The sequence below is a fragment of the Dasypus novemcinctus genome, chromosome 8, assembly GCF_030445035.2.
Source record: "Dasypus novemcinctus isolate mDasNov1 chromosome 8, mDasNov1.1.hap2, whole genome shotgun sequence".
NCBI classification, from domain to species: domain Eukaryota; kingdom Metazoa; phylum Chordata; class Mammalia; order Cingulata; family Dasypodidae; genus Dasypus; species Dasypus novemcinctus.
The window spans coordinates 82,398,395-82,414,935 of record NC_080680.1 but is presented as its reverse complement, the minus strand read 5'-3'; the positions used below and the strand labels follow the sequence as shown (position 1 = coordinate 82,414,935).

Here is a 16,541-nt window from a genome sequence, read left to right as displayed (position 1 = left end):
TTCCTGGGCAGGCTGCACTTTCTTTCGTGCTGGGCGGCTCTCCTTATGGGGCGCATTCCTTGCGCGTGGGGCTCCCCTATGGAGGGGACACCCCTGTGTGGCACGGCACTCCTTGTGCGCATCAGCACTGTACATGGGCCAGCTCCACATGGGTCAAAGAGGCCCGGGGTTTGAACCGCGGACTTCCCATGTGGTAGACGGATGCCCTAACCACTGGGCCAAGTCCGCTTCCCTATGTAGGATTTTTAAAGTAATAACCAGGAATGACTAAAATGGTCAACAAAGAGAATTGATTAAACACATTATGGAACTGTCATATAGTTGGATATCATGTAATCATTAAAAATAAAGATGTAGACTTATATTTGATTGGAAAGAAAGATGCTCACAATGTATTAACTGAAAAAAAACAGGTTACAAAACAGAATGTAAAAATGTGTGTATGTGTAGAAAAGACTGGAAGGACAGACATTAAGAATTTTAACCCTATCTTTGGGTAGAAGAATCATATATGATTTTCACGGTTTTCTTTTTAACATTTCCCTCCCTAAAATGAATATGTAATATATGAATAACAAAAAATAAAGAGCTAACACTAGGCACCATTAACAGCATGCATGGTCCATGAGAGCAAGGATTTCCCCTGAGAGATTGGTAAACCTATTTCTCTCCACTCAATTTTAGGAATGCCAAACATGAACCCAGGTGGAACCCAGGAAAGGAGCCCCTGGGTGGCTTCTAATAAAGGTGGGGCCAGGGACAAAGACACTTATTTAGTCTTCTCAATCCTAGCAACTACACGATCCTTATTGTTTTGGATATCTATTTTTCTTCTCTTAATCTGATTTGCTAATTTAAAGTCATATTAATTTAAATTGACTAAATGATTAATTGTTGAATCCATGTATTTTAAAAACCCTCCATTCTGGGTGGAAAGAGTTAGTGAACGAATAAACCAACTGACTGACCGACTAACTACCCTTAACTGAATACTCTGTGTAAGAGCCAGGGCAGGGCAAGGGAAACAGGAAATAGAGCAGAAGCTCCTTTGGTGTTTCTGTTCTTCTCTTATCAAAAAACAGAGACTAACTGACAATGTGATAGCCAGATCCTGAGCCTCAACAGACTCCAGCACCTACAATCTGATTTATTGGACTTACCACACTCAGCTAAGATGGAGGTGAAGAAGGACAACCACCACACCATGGAGCCTAGAGTGATTACAACTGAAAATGGGAGGATTGCATCCAGCATCCAGGTGGAATCTGAGCCTCCTCTTGACATAAAGGTGCAATGGACACAACCAATCCAGTGTCCACATAGAAGAGGTGGCATTGGATTGGGAAAAGTGGACATAATGGACAAAGGGTATGGGGAAAGGCAGGAAGAGATGAGAGGTGGAGGCATCTTCGGGACATGGAGCTGCCCTGGATGGTGCTTCAGAGGTAATCACCGGACATTGTAAATCCTCACAGGGCCTACATGATGGAATAGAGGAGAGTATGGGCCATGATGTGAACCAATGTATATGAGGTGCAGAGGTGCCCAAAGATGTACTTACCAAATCCAATGGATGTGTCATGATGATGGGAACGAGTGTTGTTGGGGGGGGGGAGAGGGGGGGGTGGGGGGGTGGGGTTGAATGGGACCTCACATATATATTTTTAATGTAATATTATTACAAAGTCAATAAAAAATAAAAAAATAAAAAAAAAAAAATAAACTTAGAAAGGTAAACTCTATTCAAAATCAAAAAAAAACAAAAAAAAAACAGAGACTACGTCCTAGTGCCCACAAGGAAAGCAGCTACAGCCTCCTTTCTTCTTTGCATATAAATGCATTGATCCAAAGGGTAAATTATAATCCAGAACAAAATGTATGTCTGATAAAAATATGAAAGTTTTTTGGGGGAAACAAGATAATGTTCAGAAACAAATAGAAAAAAAAGGGCTTCAGAGCCATGCAGCATATACACGCATCCTTTCTTCCCACCTCCAAACGATCCTTCATGTATGAAAGAACCTAAATAATGGTAATCTTATTTCTCCCTGAAAAGGGGATGCCCCTGGATTAGAAGAAACAATAGCTCTACCACATGACTAATAAGCGATGGTTGTCCCAAGTCCTACTGAGGAATAATGCCAATTATCTCAAGGTTTATCACTTCTCTGAAGCTGTTTTTCATGGCTGTCACTTCCACAGGGTGTTATGTAAGATTTTTGGTTGCTTACTTTAGGATCAAAACACTTACATGTTATGTTGGAAGTGATATACTGACACACAATGAAGCCTTAAACTTAGCTGAAAGCCAAGCAGCAACAGGGAGGAAGGTGGTGGATTAGACTGTGAACTTAGAATTTACATTAAAGCTGATTTGGGAGGCAATTGTTCTCTCTTCTCTCCAAAAAGATAATTGAGCTGATCCTACCAGATATAGACAGCAGTCTGCCTACTTCCCAAAAAGCAAATTACAACATTACAAAAGTTGTCCTATTTAACCGATTCCATCCTCTTTTATTCTGGCATAGAACTTGTGCTTGGACAATAAGCATTTTTTACACTAGTTTATGGTGATTTTATAACACTTCTCCAACTGAACTATGCCTTTGTAATCAAACTCCCATTGTCTTTTTCTATATAATAGACAAATATTATTTACTTTATCTCAGACATTTTATTTTATTATTCTAACATTAGACTTTGATAAGTACAAAAGGTTCATTAATACAAAAAATTCTGTATAGCTTTGTGGGAATTAAAAAACCCATGAAAACAAAAAAAAATGTTTTTTAAAGGTAGACAATATTCATTTCTATATAACTGAATAACAGTCTTCTTGAAGTGTGGCTGTAAAATGGTAAAAATGAATTCACTGGGATTACATTAATTTTTTTTTACTCTTTTACACTTGTTTCAGGAACTCTGTCTTACAACATTTCTATTGGATGGATTCCTTACTGTATTTTATTATAGTCCAACTCCCTGCTGCCTCAGGCCTTCAGTGATGATATTACCTTCACCTCACAGCCTGTGATGCTCTCATCCAAGAAAGATTCTCAAACCAACTTCGGAAATCAGAAAAGTTGGACTTAAGATTTACAGTTGTTATCCTTTCAATGTTAAAATAAAAAGTAAAACTTCGTGAAAAGGATTGATGAATTTTTCATTTTAGTGTTAATTTCTCTTCCTTAAGAACTTAATCTTCACACATGTTGCAGAGAAATTACATTTGAATAGTTTTTGTAATACAGTAATTTTAAAAAGTTTTCTTGAAAAGATTAATTTTTTTCCATCCCTAGGACTCTGAGTAACGAGAACAGGGGAAATCTGAGTTTTCATTTTTCTTACCTAATAACTCTCTGGACACAGAGAACTGAGATCTCCATTTCTTTGTTCAGCAACTCCATGGGCAGCTGAGAGTTTAAAAATAAAAACAAAAGCAAAAATCTCACTTTATTTAATTACATATGATTTTAAAATATTGCCAGAATGTTATAGATATGAAGACAAAAAGAACATTGGAAAGCTAAATCAGAAGCTGTTTCACAGCTTAGATTTTTTTTTCCTCTGCTTAATAAAAAATAAATTATCATTGCTATCATCTTTCAAGTATCTCTCCTTTTTCTTATGTTTGACCCGCTTGCCCTCTTTGGGAAATGTTTCTTCTCTTGGCTTGTGGTAATATGATGAATGGTGAGAGGACTTGTGAGGTTTCTGGATTTTACTGCCAGTAGAAGAGTAGACTTTCGGGCCTCTAGGGAAATCCTCATCCACTTCGTGATACCTGTCAGCCTTCCTGTGCTTCTCGCAATCTGGATTGTTCCTGATCGTTGTTTCTTTTTGGGTTTCTTTCTTTTCTTGAGGCCACCTGTTTTTCCTCCATGAGTCATGGCTCTTTCTCATATCATGGTGGGATCTCTTATCTGCTGCTTCCATATGAGGTCTCTTGAATTGCCTTGGAAAATCCCCATTTTTCTGGAGTTCTGGAAAATATGAAAGTATTTTTGCATATTCAGTAGGTGAACAGCCCACAAAGAGCTTTCATGGGTCTATAAATAGCTTAGCAGACTGGGAAGACAGACATCTAATGTGTGACATTCTAAAGAGTTCTTACTAAGTTAAAAATCACTCACTAAATATTGAATGATTATAGTTGTATATTCCTGCGACTGCTAAAAATGGAAAATATTCAGAAATTAAATGCTAGTTATTTATTTTATTGAATACAGTTTATCTAGGTTAAACAATAGGGATGAGGACCAGTGAGGGCAGTAATCATCTTAGCTTTGCGACGAAAGGTCATATCATGCCTGACCAATTCAAGTTCCTCCAGTGATAGAGAGAAAGCCCTTGAAGATAAGGTAAGGCACAATGTATGAAACTGGCCTTCAGTAAGGCTTCTGACAGTCTCATATGGCATTTCTATTACCTTCAGAGGATGAAGTCTGGACCATGGTACTTATAGGCAGGTGACCAACTGGCCAGGAGATTATTCCTCCAGAGTAAAGAGCACTGGCTTGGGAAGCATGTATGAGTGTGTGTGTGTTGTGTGTGTGCATGTGTATCTTAGAGGTTTTAGTGTCAGGTCTCTTGTTGTTTTATTTTATTGGGACTTGGTTCACTTACTAGCAATGTACTCATTTACCTGATGATAGTGATTCTGATAGGGGTAGATGAGAGATGAAGTTGAAGTTACAGTGAGAGATGTAAACCGATATGTTGAAATAACCTTGAAAGATTAAAGAAGTCGTCATTGGAAAACCAGACAAACTACAAAGTAGTATATTTAGGGGACACAAAATGAATTGTAGAATATAGAGTAAAAATAAGTAGTAGCTTATAGACTTTTAGCAAAAAATAAAAAAATTCAATTGATAATAGTGAGTCTCGGTAATTTGTGCTACAGAGTTGTCAATAAAACTAGCAAAAAAAGAAAACAAATTGCTTTTCTCTGACTATAAAAGTTATAAAAATTCACTATAGAAAACTTGCATCCATAATTCTATAATCCAGAGATAAGATTTTGGTGCAGTACTTTTTAATCTTTTTATAATTTAGTTGCCTAATGATTATCTTCATGTACTATAATCTTTCTATATATGGTTGAGAAAACAAAAATGCCAGAAGAGTTAGAAAACAGTGCATAGGACAATTTAAAAAACAAAGGCTTACGTGGTTCTGAAAACAAGAAAGGTAACCTGGAAACCATCTTAATGTATATAGCAAGAAAGAACAGCGGTAGAGACCATAGCCTTAGACTATAAAATAGCAATTTGGTGAGAACGAACTTTATGCTAGCAAGGGTAAATAAATCATGGAAAGTGGTGGTGGACCTCAAGTGTGCTTGTGATGTCAGCCTATAAGCGATGACTTCTTAGGGGAAACCCCAGGAATCACCTAGCAGGGAAAATCTTTCTTTCCATGAAAAATATCAGAGACATATAAAGAGAAAAAATAATTACTTGTCAAACAAAAATCTCAAAGGAGCCTTCAAAGATCCTGCATACATATATGGACATTAATAGTATTTTTAAGACATTTTCTAAAATGATCATTATGTGAGAAAAATGTTTACTGTAAACAGATCACATCACTGCCTTTTTAAGTGGATGCTTGTTTTCTGGACATCAAGAAACTTCCAGTTTCTACAGTAATTATTAAAAGCATTTTTTGCACTAATCAAAACCCCAAAACAGACAAAGTCAGTGCAAACAAAGAAATTTAGGAACTACTGGGAAAAAAAAAACCTAACAAGAAATCCAATACCTTTTATTTTTCGTTTTATTCTCTGTTCTCTCTCCCGAATTTCATATTTGTCATCATAGTAGTAGATGAATGGAGATGTTGGAAATGTCTGCTTAAACATTCGTCTTTCTGTACATTCCTGCAAATTGTATTTGAAATTATGACGTTTACAAAGCCACACAGTTCAGACTTTTTAACAAGATATAAACTATTTTAATTAGAGATGAGTCCCAGGCCCCTGATAGCTCACATTGTGGCTGTAGGATGTAGTCCTTGCTGGGATGTTGGGAGGTCCAACCAGTCCCACATATATTCGTACTTATATGCTTTACTTTCAGGTTTGGATTTTCTTCTCTTACTTCTTTACCTACTGACACCCTTCTTATCTTTTTTCAGTCTTCCCTGCCAAACTTATCCCTGAGTCTGAGTTCAGAGCACTGGGGTGTGGGTCCCAACAGCACTTGTACTAAGTGTATATTTTATTTGGCCTTATGTTAGTATTAGTTTTTTCGCTTGTCTATCTTCTCCAGCAGACTCCCATCAAGAGCTTCTCTTCTCTTCTTCTTCCTGTTCCCTAAATGTAAGTGTAAATTCTCTTTTCCCTCTATACAAGTGTTTTATAAACTGATTTTAACCCAACAAGCACTGCTCACAAGGGCAATGATTCTTGTGGTGACAAATAGGTGGTGATGGGTTATGTCTAGTTTCAAAATGCTCCTAGATGATTCTGAAACACCCCAAAGGAAATCTCTCTTCTCTTTGCTCCTACCACCCAAGCTGAGATCACTGAGATCACTTATTTCCCTAGGACATCTCTCCTTTCTCATGACTCCTGCCTTCTTTCCATGGCTGACAATTGCCAAATCCCTGGCCTGATGTACTCCCCATATAGCAGGCTTTTGTTTTTCATGATCTGTGACACATATACACTTTGATATCAGCAGGTCTGAAACTAAATACCTTTTCTTTGAAAAAGGCTTCCCGATGGAATTTTCCTATTTCTATCTCCAGCTATGTTGCCTAAAATTTATTTATAAATGTTCAATATGACTTAGCTAGATATTGAAGAAAAACTAGAATACCTCATAGGAAGAAAGTATGTGAAATGTTCACACAGAATTTAGCTGATTCATTATCACTTTGGCATTATATACTGGACTTGTACATCATATCTGACAAAGCTGGTATCCATATGGTTAGGAAGAGTGGATTATTTATTTGCAGAGTTGAAGTAAATTACGAACCATTCCAAATACATACTTAGGGACACAAAATAAAGTACTGGAAATCTGTAGCTACCACACTACTTTATCAAATAACATTTTACATTAATTTACTTCAGTTTTTCCCCCCAAGAATTAAAATATTATTGATATAAATGAAATCCTCTGCATAACTCTCCTTCCCATTTTCATTCATCTCCTTCACTTTCCAGAAGTTACCACTCTCCTAAAGTTGGTGTTTATTGTTCTCCTATGTTTTTATTCTCTTACTACTAATGAATATTCCAATATATACTCTCTGAAGTTTTCACACTTCATAAAAATGGCACCATCTGTAAATATTTTGATATTGATCTAGGAGTTACAAAATACTTTGGCTAGCACTCTCTTGGACTGTCTGTTTCTAAAGAAAAGTTTGGTAAAACTTGCCTATAAAGCTATCTAAGTCTGGTACATTTCTGTGGGAGAGTTTTGATTAATGATTCAATTTCTTTAATGGTTATTAGTTTAGGCAGGTTTGTTCTTCCTAAGTCAATTTCGTTAATTTATATTTTTCTACATTATTTTATCTACATTTTCAGATTTAAGTGAATTTTATAAAGTTTCACTGGTTTATAAAGTCTTGTCTTATAATAAATTATACTGTATCCTAAGTTATTTATACTTTTTACTTGTTGTTTATTTGTGGTTTTTGTTTTTCTCTGAGTAGTTTTCCAGAAGTCTGTCATGCTTCTTCTGAAAAGAAAGCATTTTCAAAGCACTAGCTTTTGGTTTTGTTACTATTAATTTTGTTTCTGTTTTAATGTTTTTGGTGCTTTATTATTTCCTTCCTTCTACTATCTTTAGATTTAGTCTTTTGTGATTTCTGAATCTTGCTGGGTTTTTCTGGGGCCCTGAAAGTTTAAGGCAAACCTATATGGTAATATAAAGAACTGTTTTATAAACCGCTATTCATGGTAGTTCCAAGTTCTCAGAAGAAAAGACCCCAATGAAAGACCTGGGGATCTAAGATACCAACCATAAAATAGTAAAAGCAAATTACCAGAAATCTTTATACTTTCATCCAATATCCACTTCAATGCAACTGTTTAATGCTCCCTAGTTCTCTGTTCATCCTTTCTATCCTGTAGTACCATGAGTTTGTACCATGACTACTTTGTACCATGACTACTGTTTCCTATTACACTTTGTCTCTCATACGGAGCTGACTGTCCTTTCCTCCCCAAGTAGACTGAGAGTAAGAATTAAGGAAGGGTGGTGTAACAGTACTCAAAGAATATATTTCACATGAAGAAACTATGCAATAACATCATCTGAAGAGCTCAATTTCTGAAACTGAAGGTGTGTGGATCTGCAGACATCTTCAACCACCTATATATTCTCCCAACTGGACCCTGTATGGTCTAGATTGATGTGACTATACTGTGCTATACAGTACTAAAAATGTTTCCCAAAGCTAAATATAAATTATATTTTGATTATCCACATCGCTGGTCCCTCCATTAGTACAAACAATTGATAGTGGGCTATATAATTTATCTACTATTCTGGATTAGCCACACCACTGATCATCTTCATTAGTGTGGATAATCTAGAGTTCTTCATCTATGGCAGTGATGAGACTGCCAAATTTCCTTTTTATAAATTTTAAATGATCTAAATCTAGATTTCAAGGGATAAATTCCAAAGGCTTTTAATATTTCCTATCTACATTAACAGGCAATGACTAGTAAGCAGTATGTGTCCAACTATAATTGTTTTTCTTTAATTGAACAAACATAAATGCTAAAATTATATCCTTTTGCTTTAAAGAGGTAGGCAAGCATAAATAGTACATTTATGCAATTTGTGTGGCAATGGAGTGCTTATGTGATTATATTCCCTAAAATGTGTGCTACCACTATACCAGGTTAATGTTGGCAACAAGGAGGAATGCAGACAGTAGTAAAAGGTAGAAAGATAACCTTGTAAAAGAAGTGTTCTCTAATTAGGTTTTCAATTTGAGTTCTATGAAAATCAAACAAGTATACTGCAGTACTGACCTCTCCACTTGTACAACCATACTATGGATTTGGTCACATTGGAAACAGCATCCAAATGTCAGTGGGGAGAAAGGTAAGTGTTAAGAAATTGCCCTATCCAACTTCTTTATTTTGGAGATAAAGAAACTGAGGAATAGAGAGAAAAAGAGAGTTGTTCAAGTCAAGTAGCAGAGCAAAGGTTAGAATTGAGCCTTTCCATCTCCTCCCACACTGTAGAGCTCCAGCTCTAAGGTATGTCCAGTGAAGTGCCTTCAGAACTCAGGAGGTGAACCACTTTACTAAACCATCCTATTGCTCATATCCTTATATATTTTCAGGATTTAGTATTAGTTATCTTGGTTTCTAGGCTGTTAGAGGCTTAATCTGGAGACTGGTGAAGTATCTCTCTCTAGGGATCCAATGACTCACTTAATAACCTCAGTTCCAGACAAGAAACCTGCCTTGCTGGGGCCTAGTCCTCTTGTTCTACTGCTTTTCCTCCTCTGCTTCCAGATTCCCAGAATATATGGGCACTCAGGTTGTTCTTACTGCATCCTGTCTCTGGGATGAGTCTTCAGTGTTTCATATTTAATATGGCAACTGGCTAAAGGACTCACCCCACCTCAAGCAAGAAGTTCCTTCTGCTTACACTTTAGCATCCAAAACACACCTCCTTTCAGCTGAGGTTAGGGAATATGCTGGATGGACAGGGAATTTTGGCTTTTGTGCGGTTGGCAGGCAAGGTGATGATATAGTTCCTCTGAATTTTCACCATTCAGAGTCATGATTTGCATGTGAGTGATGAAGTAAAATTTTAACTAACACAACATGAGGGAAAACTGGAGATCTTGGAGAACTAAGAAAATCTAAAATCTTGATTTGGCTGGGTCAAAGAACTAGAACTTTTAAGAACTCACAAGAACTGGTACTCTCTTTTGACCACTATTATTTATCTAATTGATTTTATGAACTGTATTTGTTTTGGCCTAATCTGTTCATGTACATTGAAAACAATTAGAGTACCGTACTCTGACAGAATGTTACTCTGGCAGGGGTTGGGGGAAGTAAATCAGCTGAAAACATGTCTTACCTCAGAGAGAATATTTATTTATAAAACAGTAAGCATTCAGAGTTACATTATTTTTTAGTTCATCTTTCAGCAACCACTCCCTGAACAACCAAAAATTTCATACCCAAATGCCATTCAAACTTACATGTCCATAATGGCCTTTTTGTGCGCAGTTGTAGCAATACACTAAGGCTGATTGTCCAGAAGGGGTCTTCGGCTTTTTGGGTGGTCCAGGTTTGGTCTGCAACATGAATTTTTTGAGGGTTGGAGTTTATTAAATGTTGGAAGAAAATTAAAACCTTATCTGTCCCAAAACAGCTCTTTTTAGGTAAGGGATTCTTTAGAAATATTGCTTCCTGAATTTAGTGTGGAGATCCTATATTGAGAAGATTCTGAGAATTAAGGTATGTAACATGACAAAAACAGTTCTTTAATTATTAACATCAATATGTGCTTTCCTTTTCTCCTTCCTTCCCTCACTCTGTTGGACATTCCATCTCTGCCAATACCACATTAAGACTTCAGGTAGAGAAGAATAATGGGCTAGAAAACATGACATATAAATTGAAAGAGAACAATGTAAGCACAGTGATGGAAGTAGTACAAGGTATTAGTGAGCTGAGGGGGAGCCACTATTGGATGGGGCAGAGAAAGGGTCAAAGAATTAGGTGTATAAGTTACTGGAGCATCCTAGGCAGAGGGGACAGCATGAACAATGGCATGAAACTAAGAAAGAGTATACTTTCTGACAAAGTATAAATGTTGCAACAGATGAGGTTAGAGATAGCAGGCAAAAGAAAGGAGGGCCTATGTAAGTCATGTAAAGGAGCTTGGGCTTTATCTGGTTTTGAGAATAGAAGCAGAATACTGGAAACTGTATTTTGGAAAAACTACTTTGGCTTGTAGTTATGAAAGTGAGTACAAGCAGGAGAAGGTGAGAAGCAGTGAGAGAGACAATGAGGGGACAACAAGAAATTCCAGGTGAGATGATGAGGGCCTAAACTGTAAGAGTGACAAGGATAGGGAAAAGGGAATCAATTTAGGAAATAAAACAGGAATAAAACTAGCATCATTTTGTCACTGAAAAGATGTGGGGAGTGAGTGAGAGGTGAAATCAGTATGCCTTCCAGACTTCTAATTTGCCTGAATAGGGGGGTAGTGGTGCCAATAATGGATCCAGAAAAAGCAGGTGAAGGAAGAGGAGACCGTTTAGGGGAAAAGATGATGAAATCTCTCTTGGAGATTGAATATTAGGTGGAGATGTCCAGCAGTCACTTGTCTATGGTACATTAAAGTTTAGGAATATGCTAAAAGGCAGAAGAGATCTGAAAGTAATCTGCATAATGGTGAAGGCTATAATGACTAGAGAGGACAGGATTGTCATAGCCAGAAATGAGTGGCAGTGGACTGAGGAAGGAACCCTGGGCACAGCAACATTTAATGAGCAGGCAAAGGAGCCCATGAAAAGGATGGAGACAGAGGAAAATTTAGACACAGACCTCAAAAGAATAGTTTTAAGGGGGGAGTGGATATGGCTCAAGCAGTTGAATGCCTGCCTCCTATATAGGAGGTCCTGGGCTTGGTTCCCGGTGCCTCCAAAAACAAAAACAAAACCAAAAAACTAACAAACAACAAGCAAACAAAAAAATAAACTCAAGGGAGCAGAATGTGGCTCAGTGACTGAGTGCTGGCTTCCCACATACAAGGTCCCAGGTTCAGTCTCTGGCCTGGTACCTCAAAAAAAAAAGAAAAGTGAAGAAAAAGAAAGGGGAAGTTACAAGAAGGCTGAGCTTATCTACACTGTCAAACAGAACAGAGAAGCCTAGTGATTAGGCTTAATCAGATTAGGACTGACAAACATCCATTAGATGTGGCAACTATTCATGGATAACCCTGAGACAATTTTGGAATCTGTGGAAGGGTAGAAAGAATAGAAGGCGGTAACCTAAAGAGTGAAGAAGAGATGCATAAATATATGGTAAAACTACAAAGAAGAGCAAGGAAATTACTACTCACAAAAGCCAGGATGGTTGTTACTTCCAGTGGGGATTACTTGGGTAATGTTATATAACTAATCTGTTAAATTGTACATGTTTTATATCTTTTCAGTCTGTACATTATATTTCACAATAAAAATGTCAAAAAAAAGGAATGGAAAAAAGGGAATCAGTAAATTATGCATTATTTTTTTAGAAGCATGGATGAGAAGGGGCAGAATAAGATCAGGCAGTATTGAGGGGGGGATTTGGTGGAGTTTGCCCTCAGAATGGGAGAGCTGAGCATATGGGAAAGAGATAGTACAGATGGAGAAGCTGAAAACAGAAGAGAGAAAGGAGATGATGGACAGAGTAAGATCCCCAAGGAGTGGATTTAAAAAGGAAGAGAAAATCCTAATCCTTTCTTGAAAGAGTTTGGAAGAATAAATACGGATAAGTTTATTTCTTATGTTCTTTATTGGGGTGCTATAAAGAGCTAATTTTGTTGTTGTTTAATGTGGCAAACAGGTGGTTTGGTTTTTTTTTTTAAATTATGTTGACATAGGAAAATAATCTATAATAAAAATCTTCTTCAAACAACTTTACTTTCACTTCTTTCTAACAGTCTCAGCTCCTATTTCCTAACATGGAAAACTGGAGGAAAACAAGAACCTAGAAGCTTTTTTTCCTACTGAAAATGCGTACAAATTCAACACAAAATAAAGCTTACAATTTCAGCTATAATTAAAAACACAGCTAACAAATGTCTTATATTCTCTCATAGAAGATATGGTTCATAAATAAATACTACCTAGAATTCATTAAACACAGGTAATGCACATAAGCATGTATTAATTGTTGCAGTGGTTCATAGATATGTTAAACTAGCAGATAACCAGCCATTAAACAGAAATGATTTGTCCACCTGAAAATATAACTATATTATTTAATGTGACATAAAATTGCAACCATGAGCACATGTGGTTTAAGAGCAAGAAAGAAAACCAAGAGAGATGGTGTCCTGGATCTGAGAGTAGAACAGATAATACTTCAGGGAAGAAGTTGTCAAAAGCTACTGACGGATTAAACAAGATGAAGACTATAAAATATCCATTGGGCTAAGCAATCAGGTAGTTGTTGGCAACTGGAAATTGTTGTGAGCAGTTTCATTTGAAGGGTAGAGGTACAAGACAGATTGTAATGGGTTTATTATAAGTAGAAAGACACTGAAGAACAAAATGCAGATGACTTTTTCAAGAAACTAGGGGTTATAAGGAAGAAAAGGGGAGAACAGAATACAAGCCCAAGGATGCCTACATGGTGAATTTTAGCAGAATGCTGGGCATATGAGTGCATGGATACATTCTTCCACTAGTTTATTAAAAAAATAATAATTGAGTGCCTACTACATGCCAGACATTGTTCTAAGCTCAGGTAATTCAGAAGCGAGCAAGACAAAAAACCCTCATTCACATCTCCAGTGGCAGAAGACAAGACAAACAGATAAAACCAGCAAACATAAACACAGAAGAAAAATATCAAATAGTGATAAACGGTATGGAGACAATTAAAAGAGTGATATAAATGAGAGTCCCTGGTGGCAACTTAGATTTAGCTAATGAGGCAGCCCTCACTAGGAATGGTCTTGCTTTTAACAAAAAATACAAAACAAACAAAAAACAAAACAAAAAACAGACAGGCAATGACTGGGGAAACAGCATGCCAAGCATAAGGTGAGAGCAAGCTTGTCATATTTGAGGATTCAAAAAAATATCTGTGAAGCTAGAAATATAGTAGGTAAAGAGGAGAAGCAGGTGGGAGAAGAGGAGGTCCTAGAGGTGGGGAGGAAGCAGCTCACTTAGGACTTTATAAATCAGGGTAAAGAGCATTAGATTTATTTTATATTTTATATTATTATATGTTATATTTTCTCTTTCATGTTTCTTTCACTTTGAGACTGTTCATAAGCAACTGATATAGTTTTTTAAAGGTTTATTTTATTTATTTATCCCCCCCGCCCCCGCTTGCTGTTTGCACTTGCTGGACCTGTTTGTCTTTCGTGTTTCTTTAGGAGGCACTAGGAGTTGAACCCGGGACATAGATTTATTTTATATGCTGCAGGAAGCCAGTGAATGGTTTGAAGCTACGGTTAGGTGCTCAATAACCAGTGGTGACTGTGAGCTGGGGCTGTAATTGACAATAAAATAATAATCTACCCCCCAAAACAAATGCTCTCTGAAAACCTGATTTATCTGTTTATAAATTTTTCTACATATATTTGTGCAAATATACAAGACATAAAGATAAGAATTCTAGATTCATTGATGAGACTGTATTTATTCCACTGGAGTAGGAGGTTCCATTAACTTGAATTCTATGCAAAAGGACAAGATGAACCAGGACGTAACAATGACAGGGACTGGCAAGAACCAAATTAACACAGATATCCAGTTACTGGAACTTGATTGATAGGCATTGATACAAGTGAGTACTTCCCCACCGGAGGGGTCACCTGTACTTCCAAGGCACTGCTGGCTTCTCCTTAAGACTACAGAACACAAGGAAAAGTTACACTACTACACAGCAACCAGTAACTCATGTCCTATTACCTCCTCTTAGAGTAAAGGCCATCTATATTTAATACTGTCATTTGTTTCCATCCCCAGGGATCCTGATCCCCCTGTTTTTCTACTTTATTTCTTATTTTTTATAACTTATTTTTTAATTACTATCACCTTCTAGTTTACTAAACTATTTATGTATTATTTTTATTACTTGCCTCCCCATTGCTAGAATAAAAACTGCATAGGACAGGGATCTGCGTTTAGTTCACTATGTACCCTTTAGGCCAAGAACCTATAAAAGGGGTTGGCAAACTGTGGTCTGCAGGCCAAATTCAACCTGTTGCCTGGTTTTCTATGTCCCATGAGGTAAGAATGATTTTTATATTTTTTAAATACTTGAAAAAGTTAAAAAAACTTGCAACACATGAAAATTACATAATATTCAAATTTCAGTGTAAAGTAGTTTTACTGGAACAAAGTCTTGCACATTCATTTACATATTACCTACGGCTGCTTTTCATGCAAGGGCAGAATTGTGACAAAGTGCTAAATATCCACTATCTGGCCCTTTACAGAAACAGTTTGCTGACCCCTAACTGAGAACACAGTAAGTGCTCAACAAAATAAATAGTAAATGAGTAGGGACTCCAGCATTTCAGAGGATGGAAATGAGTTTTACAGACAATCTAGGTATTTAAAGCAGATCTGAACCTGGATATCTCTGTTACTGATGGAGGACACAATCAAAAGCTTTATGGATTATCTCTGAGTTTAATTATTTTTTTGCCTAAGTTGGAGGCAATAACAGGTAGTTCTGGTGTATTTATCATTAAGGAATTATTCATTCAAAAAGATTACTGAGCTCCTATTACGCGTAAAACATTGTACTAGATATTGTGAGGAACACAAACATTAAAACAGACCAAACAGTAAATGTGGTAAAGAGATCTTAAGCACTAGGGAGGCCAGGATTTATCAATTAAGTATGCATCAAATACATACTTTCTATTAAAGAAGTGGAGCCGAATAGTTTTTTTAAAAAAGATGTTGTTAGGACAGAGAGTCTGAGAGAACAAATCATATCCCTTACTACTAGGAAATCTTACATGAGTTTTTTTCTAATTAAAAAATTTTAATCAACAACATGCATGTGGTACAAAATTCAAAAGATACTAAAAGGTACAGTGAAATATAAGGCTGTCTCCCATTTCTGTTTTTTTTTTTCTAAAGATTTTATTTTTTATTTATTTCTCTCCTCTTCCCCCTGCCCCCCCCCCCCCCCCCCAGTTGTCTGCTCTCTCTGTCCATTCGCTGTGTGTTCTTCTGTGTCTGCTTATATTCTTGTCAGCAGCACAGGGAATTTGTGTTTCGTTTTTGTTGTGTCATCTTACTGTGTCAGCTCTCCGTGTGTGCAGCGCCACTCCGGGGCAGGCTGCATTTTTTTGTGTGTGTGGGGCGGCTCTCCCTACGGGGCACGCTCTTTGCACGTGGGGCTCCCCTACGAATGGCATGGCACTCCTCGCGTGCATCAGCACTGCGCATGGGCCAGCTCCTCACACGGGTCAGGAGGCCAAAGGCCCCTATCGGTTGGGCCAAATCCGCTTCCCTCATTTCTGTTCTTTAGTCACTCAATTTTGCTCTTATAAAGGAACCACTCATACCAGTTTCTTGGGTTCTACTGGAGATAGTCTGGGCATAAACAAGTGCAGGAATATGTGTGTGTACATACATTCATAATAAACATATGCACCCATAATATACAAAACGCAAATATATATATTTGGCCCATTCAAAGACAAGGTATGGAGAGACGGTATTTCAAGGATGGGGACAACCACAGGCAAAATGACTAAACTAGCCAAAAAGTCAGATGCTTTGAAAAAATAAACCAGTTATCCACTGAACTCTGGGATTATGTTCTAATCCTGACGTCACTATTTACT

At 37.1% G+C, this 16,541-nt stretch overlaps 1 protein-coding gene across 4 annotated transcripts in view; it reads right to left on the bottom strand.

Moving 5' to 3' along the window:
• Window positions 1–2,654: 2,654 nt before the first annotated feature.
• Window positions 2,655–16,541, bottom strand: part of ZCCHC7 (zinc finger CCHC-type containing 7) — a 258,322-nt gene continuing 244,435 nt past the window's right edge. For 3 of the 4 annotated variants that reach the window (XM_071216863.1, XM_004457263.5, XM_071216862.1), the window contains 3 exons: window positions 10,204–10,299; window positions 5,767–5,884; window positions 2,655–3,983 (listed from right to left, as the gene is read on the bottom strand). In XM_071216863.1, coding sequence (XP_071072964.1) covers window positions 3,544–3,983; window positions 5,767–5,884; window positions 10,204–10,299 — 654 coding nt within the window. In that variant the 3' untranslated portion in view covers window positions 2,655–3,543. The remainder of the gene's footprint in view (window positions 3,984–5,766; window positions 5,885–10,203; window positions 10,300–16,541) is intronic. The other variant, XM_058302091.2, reaches the window with a different exon arrangement.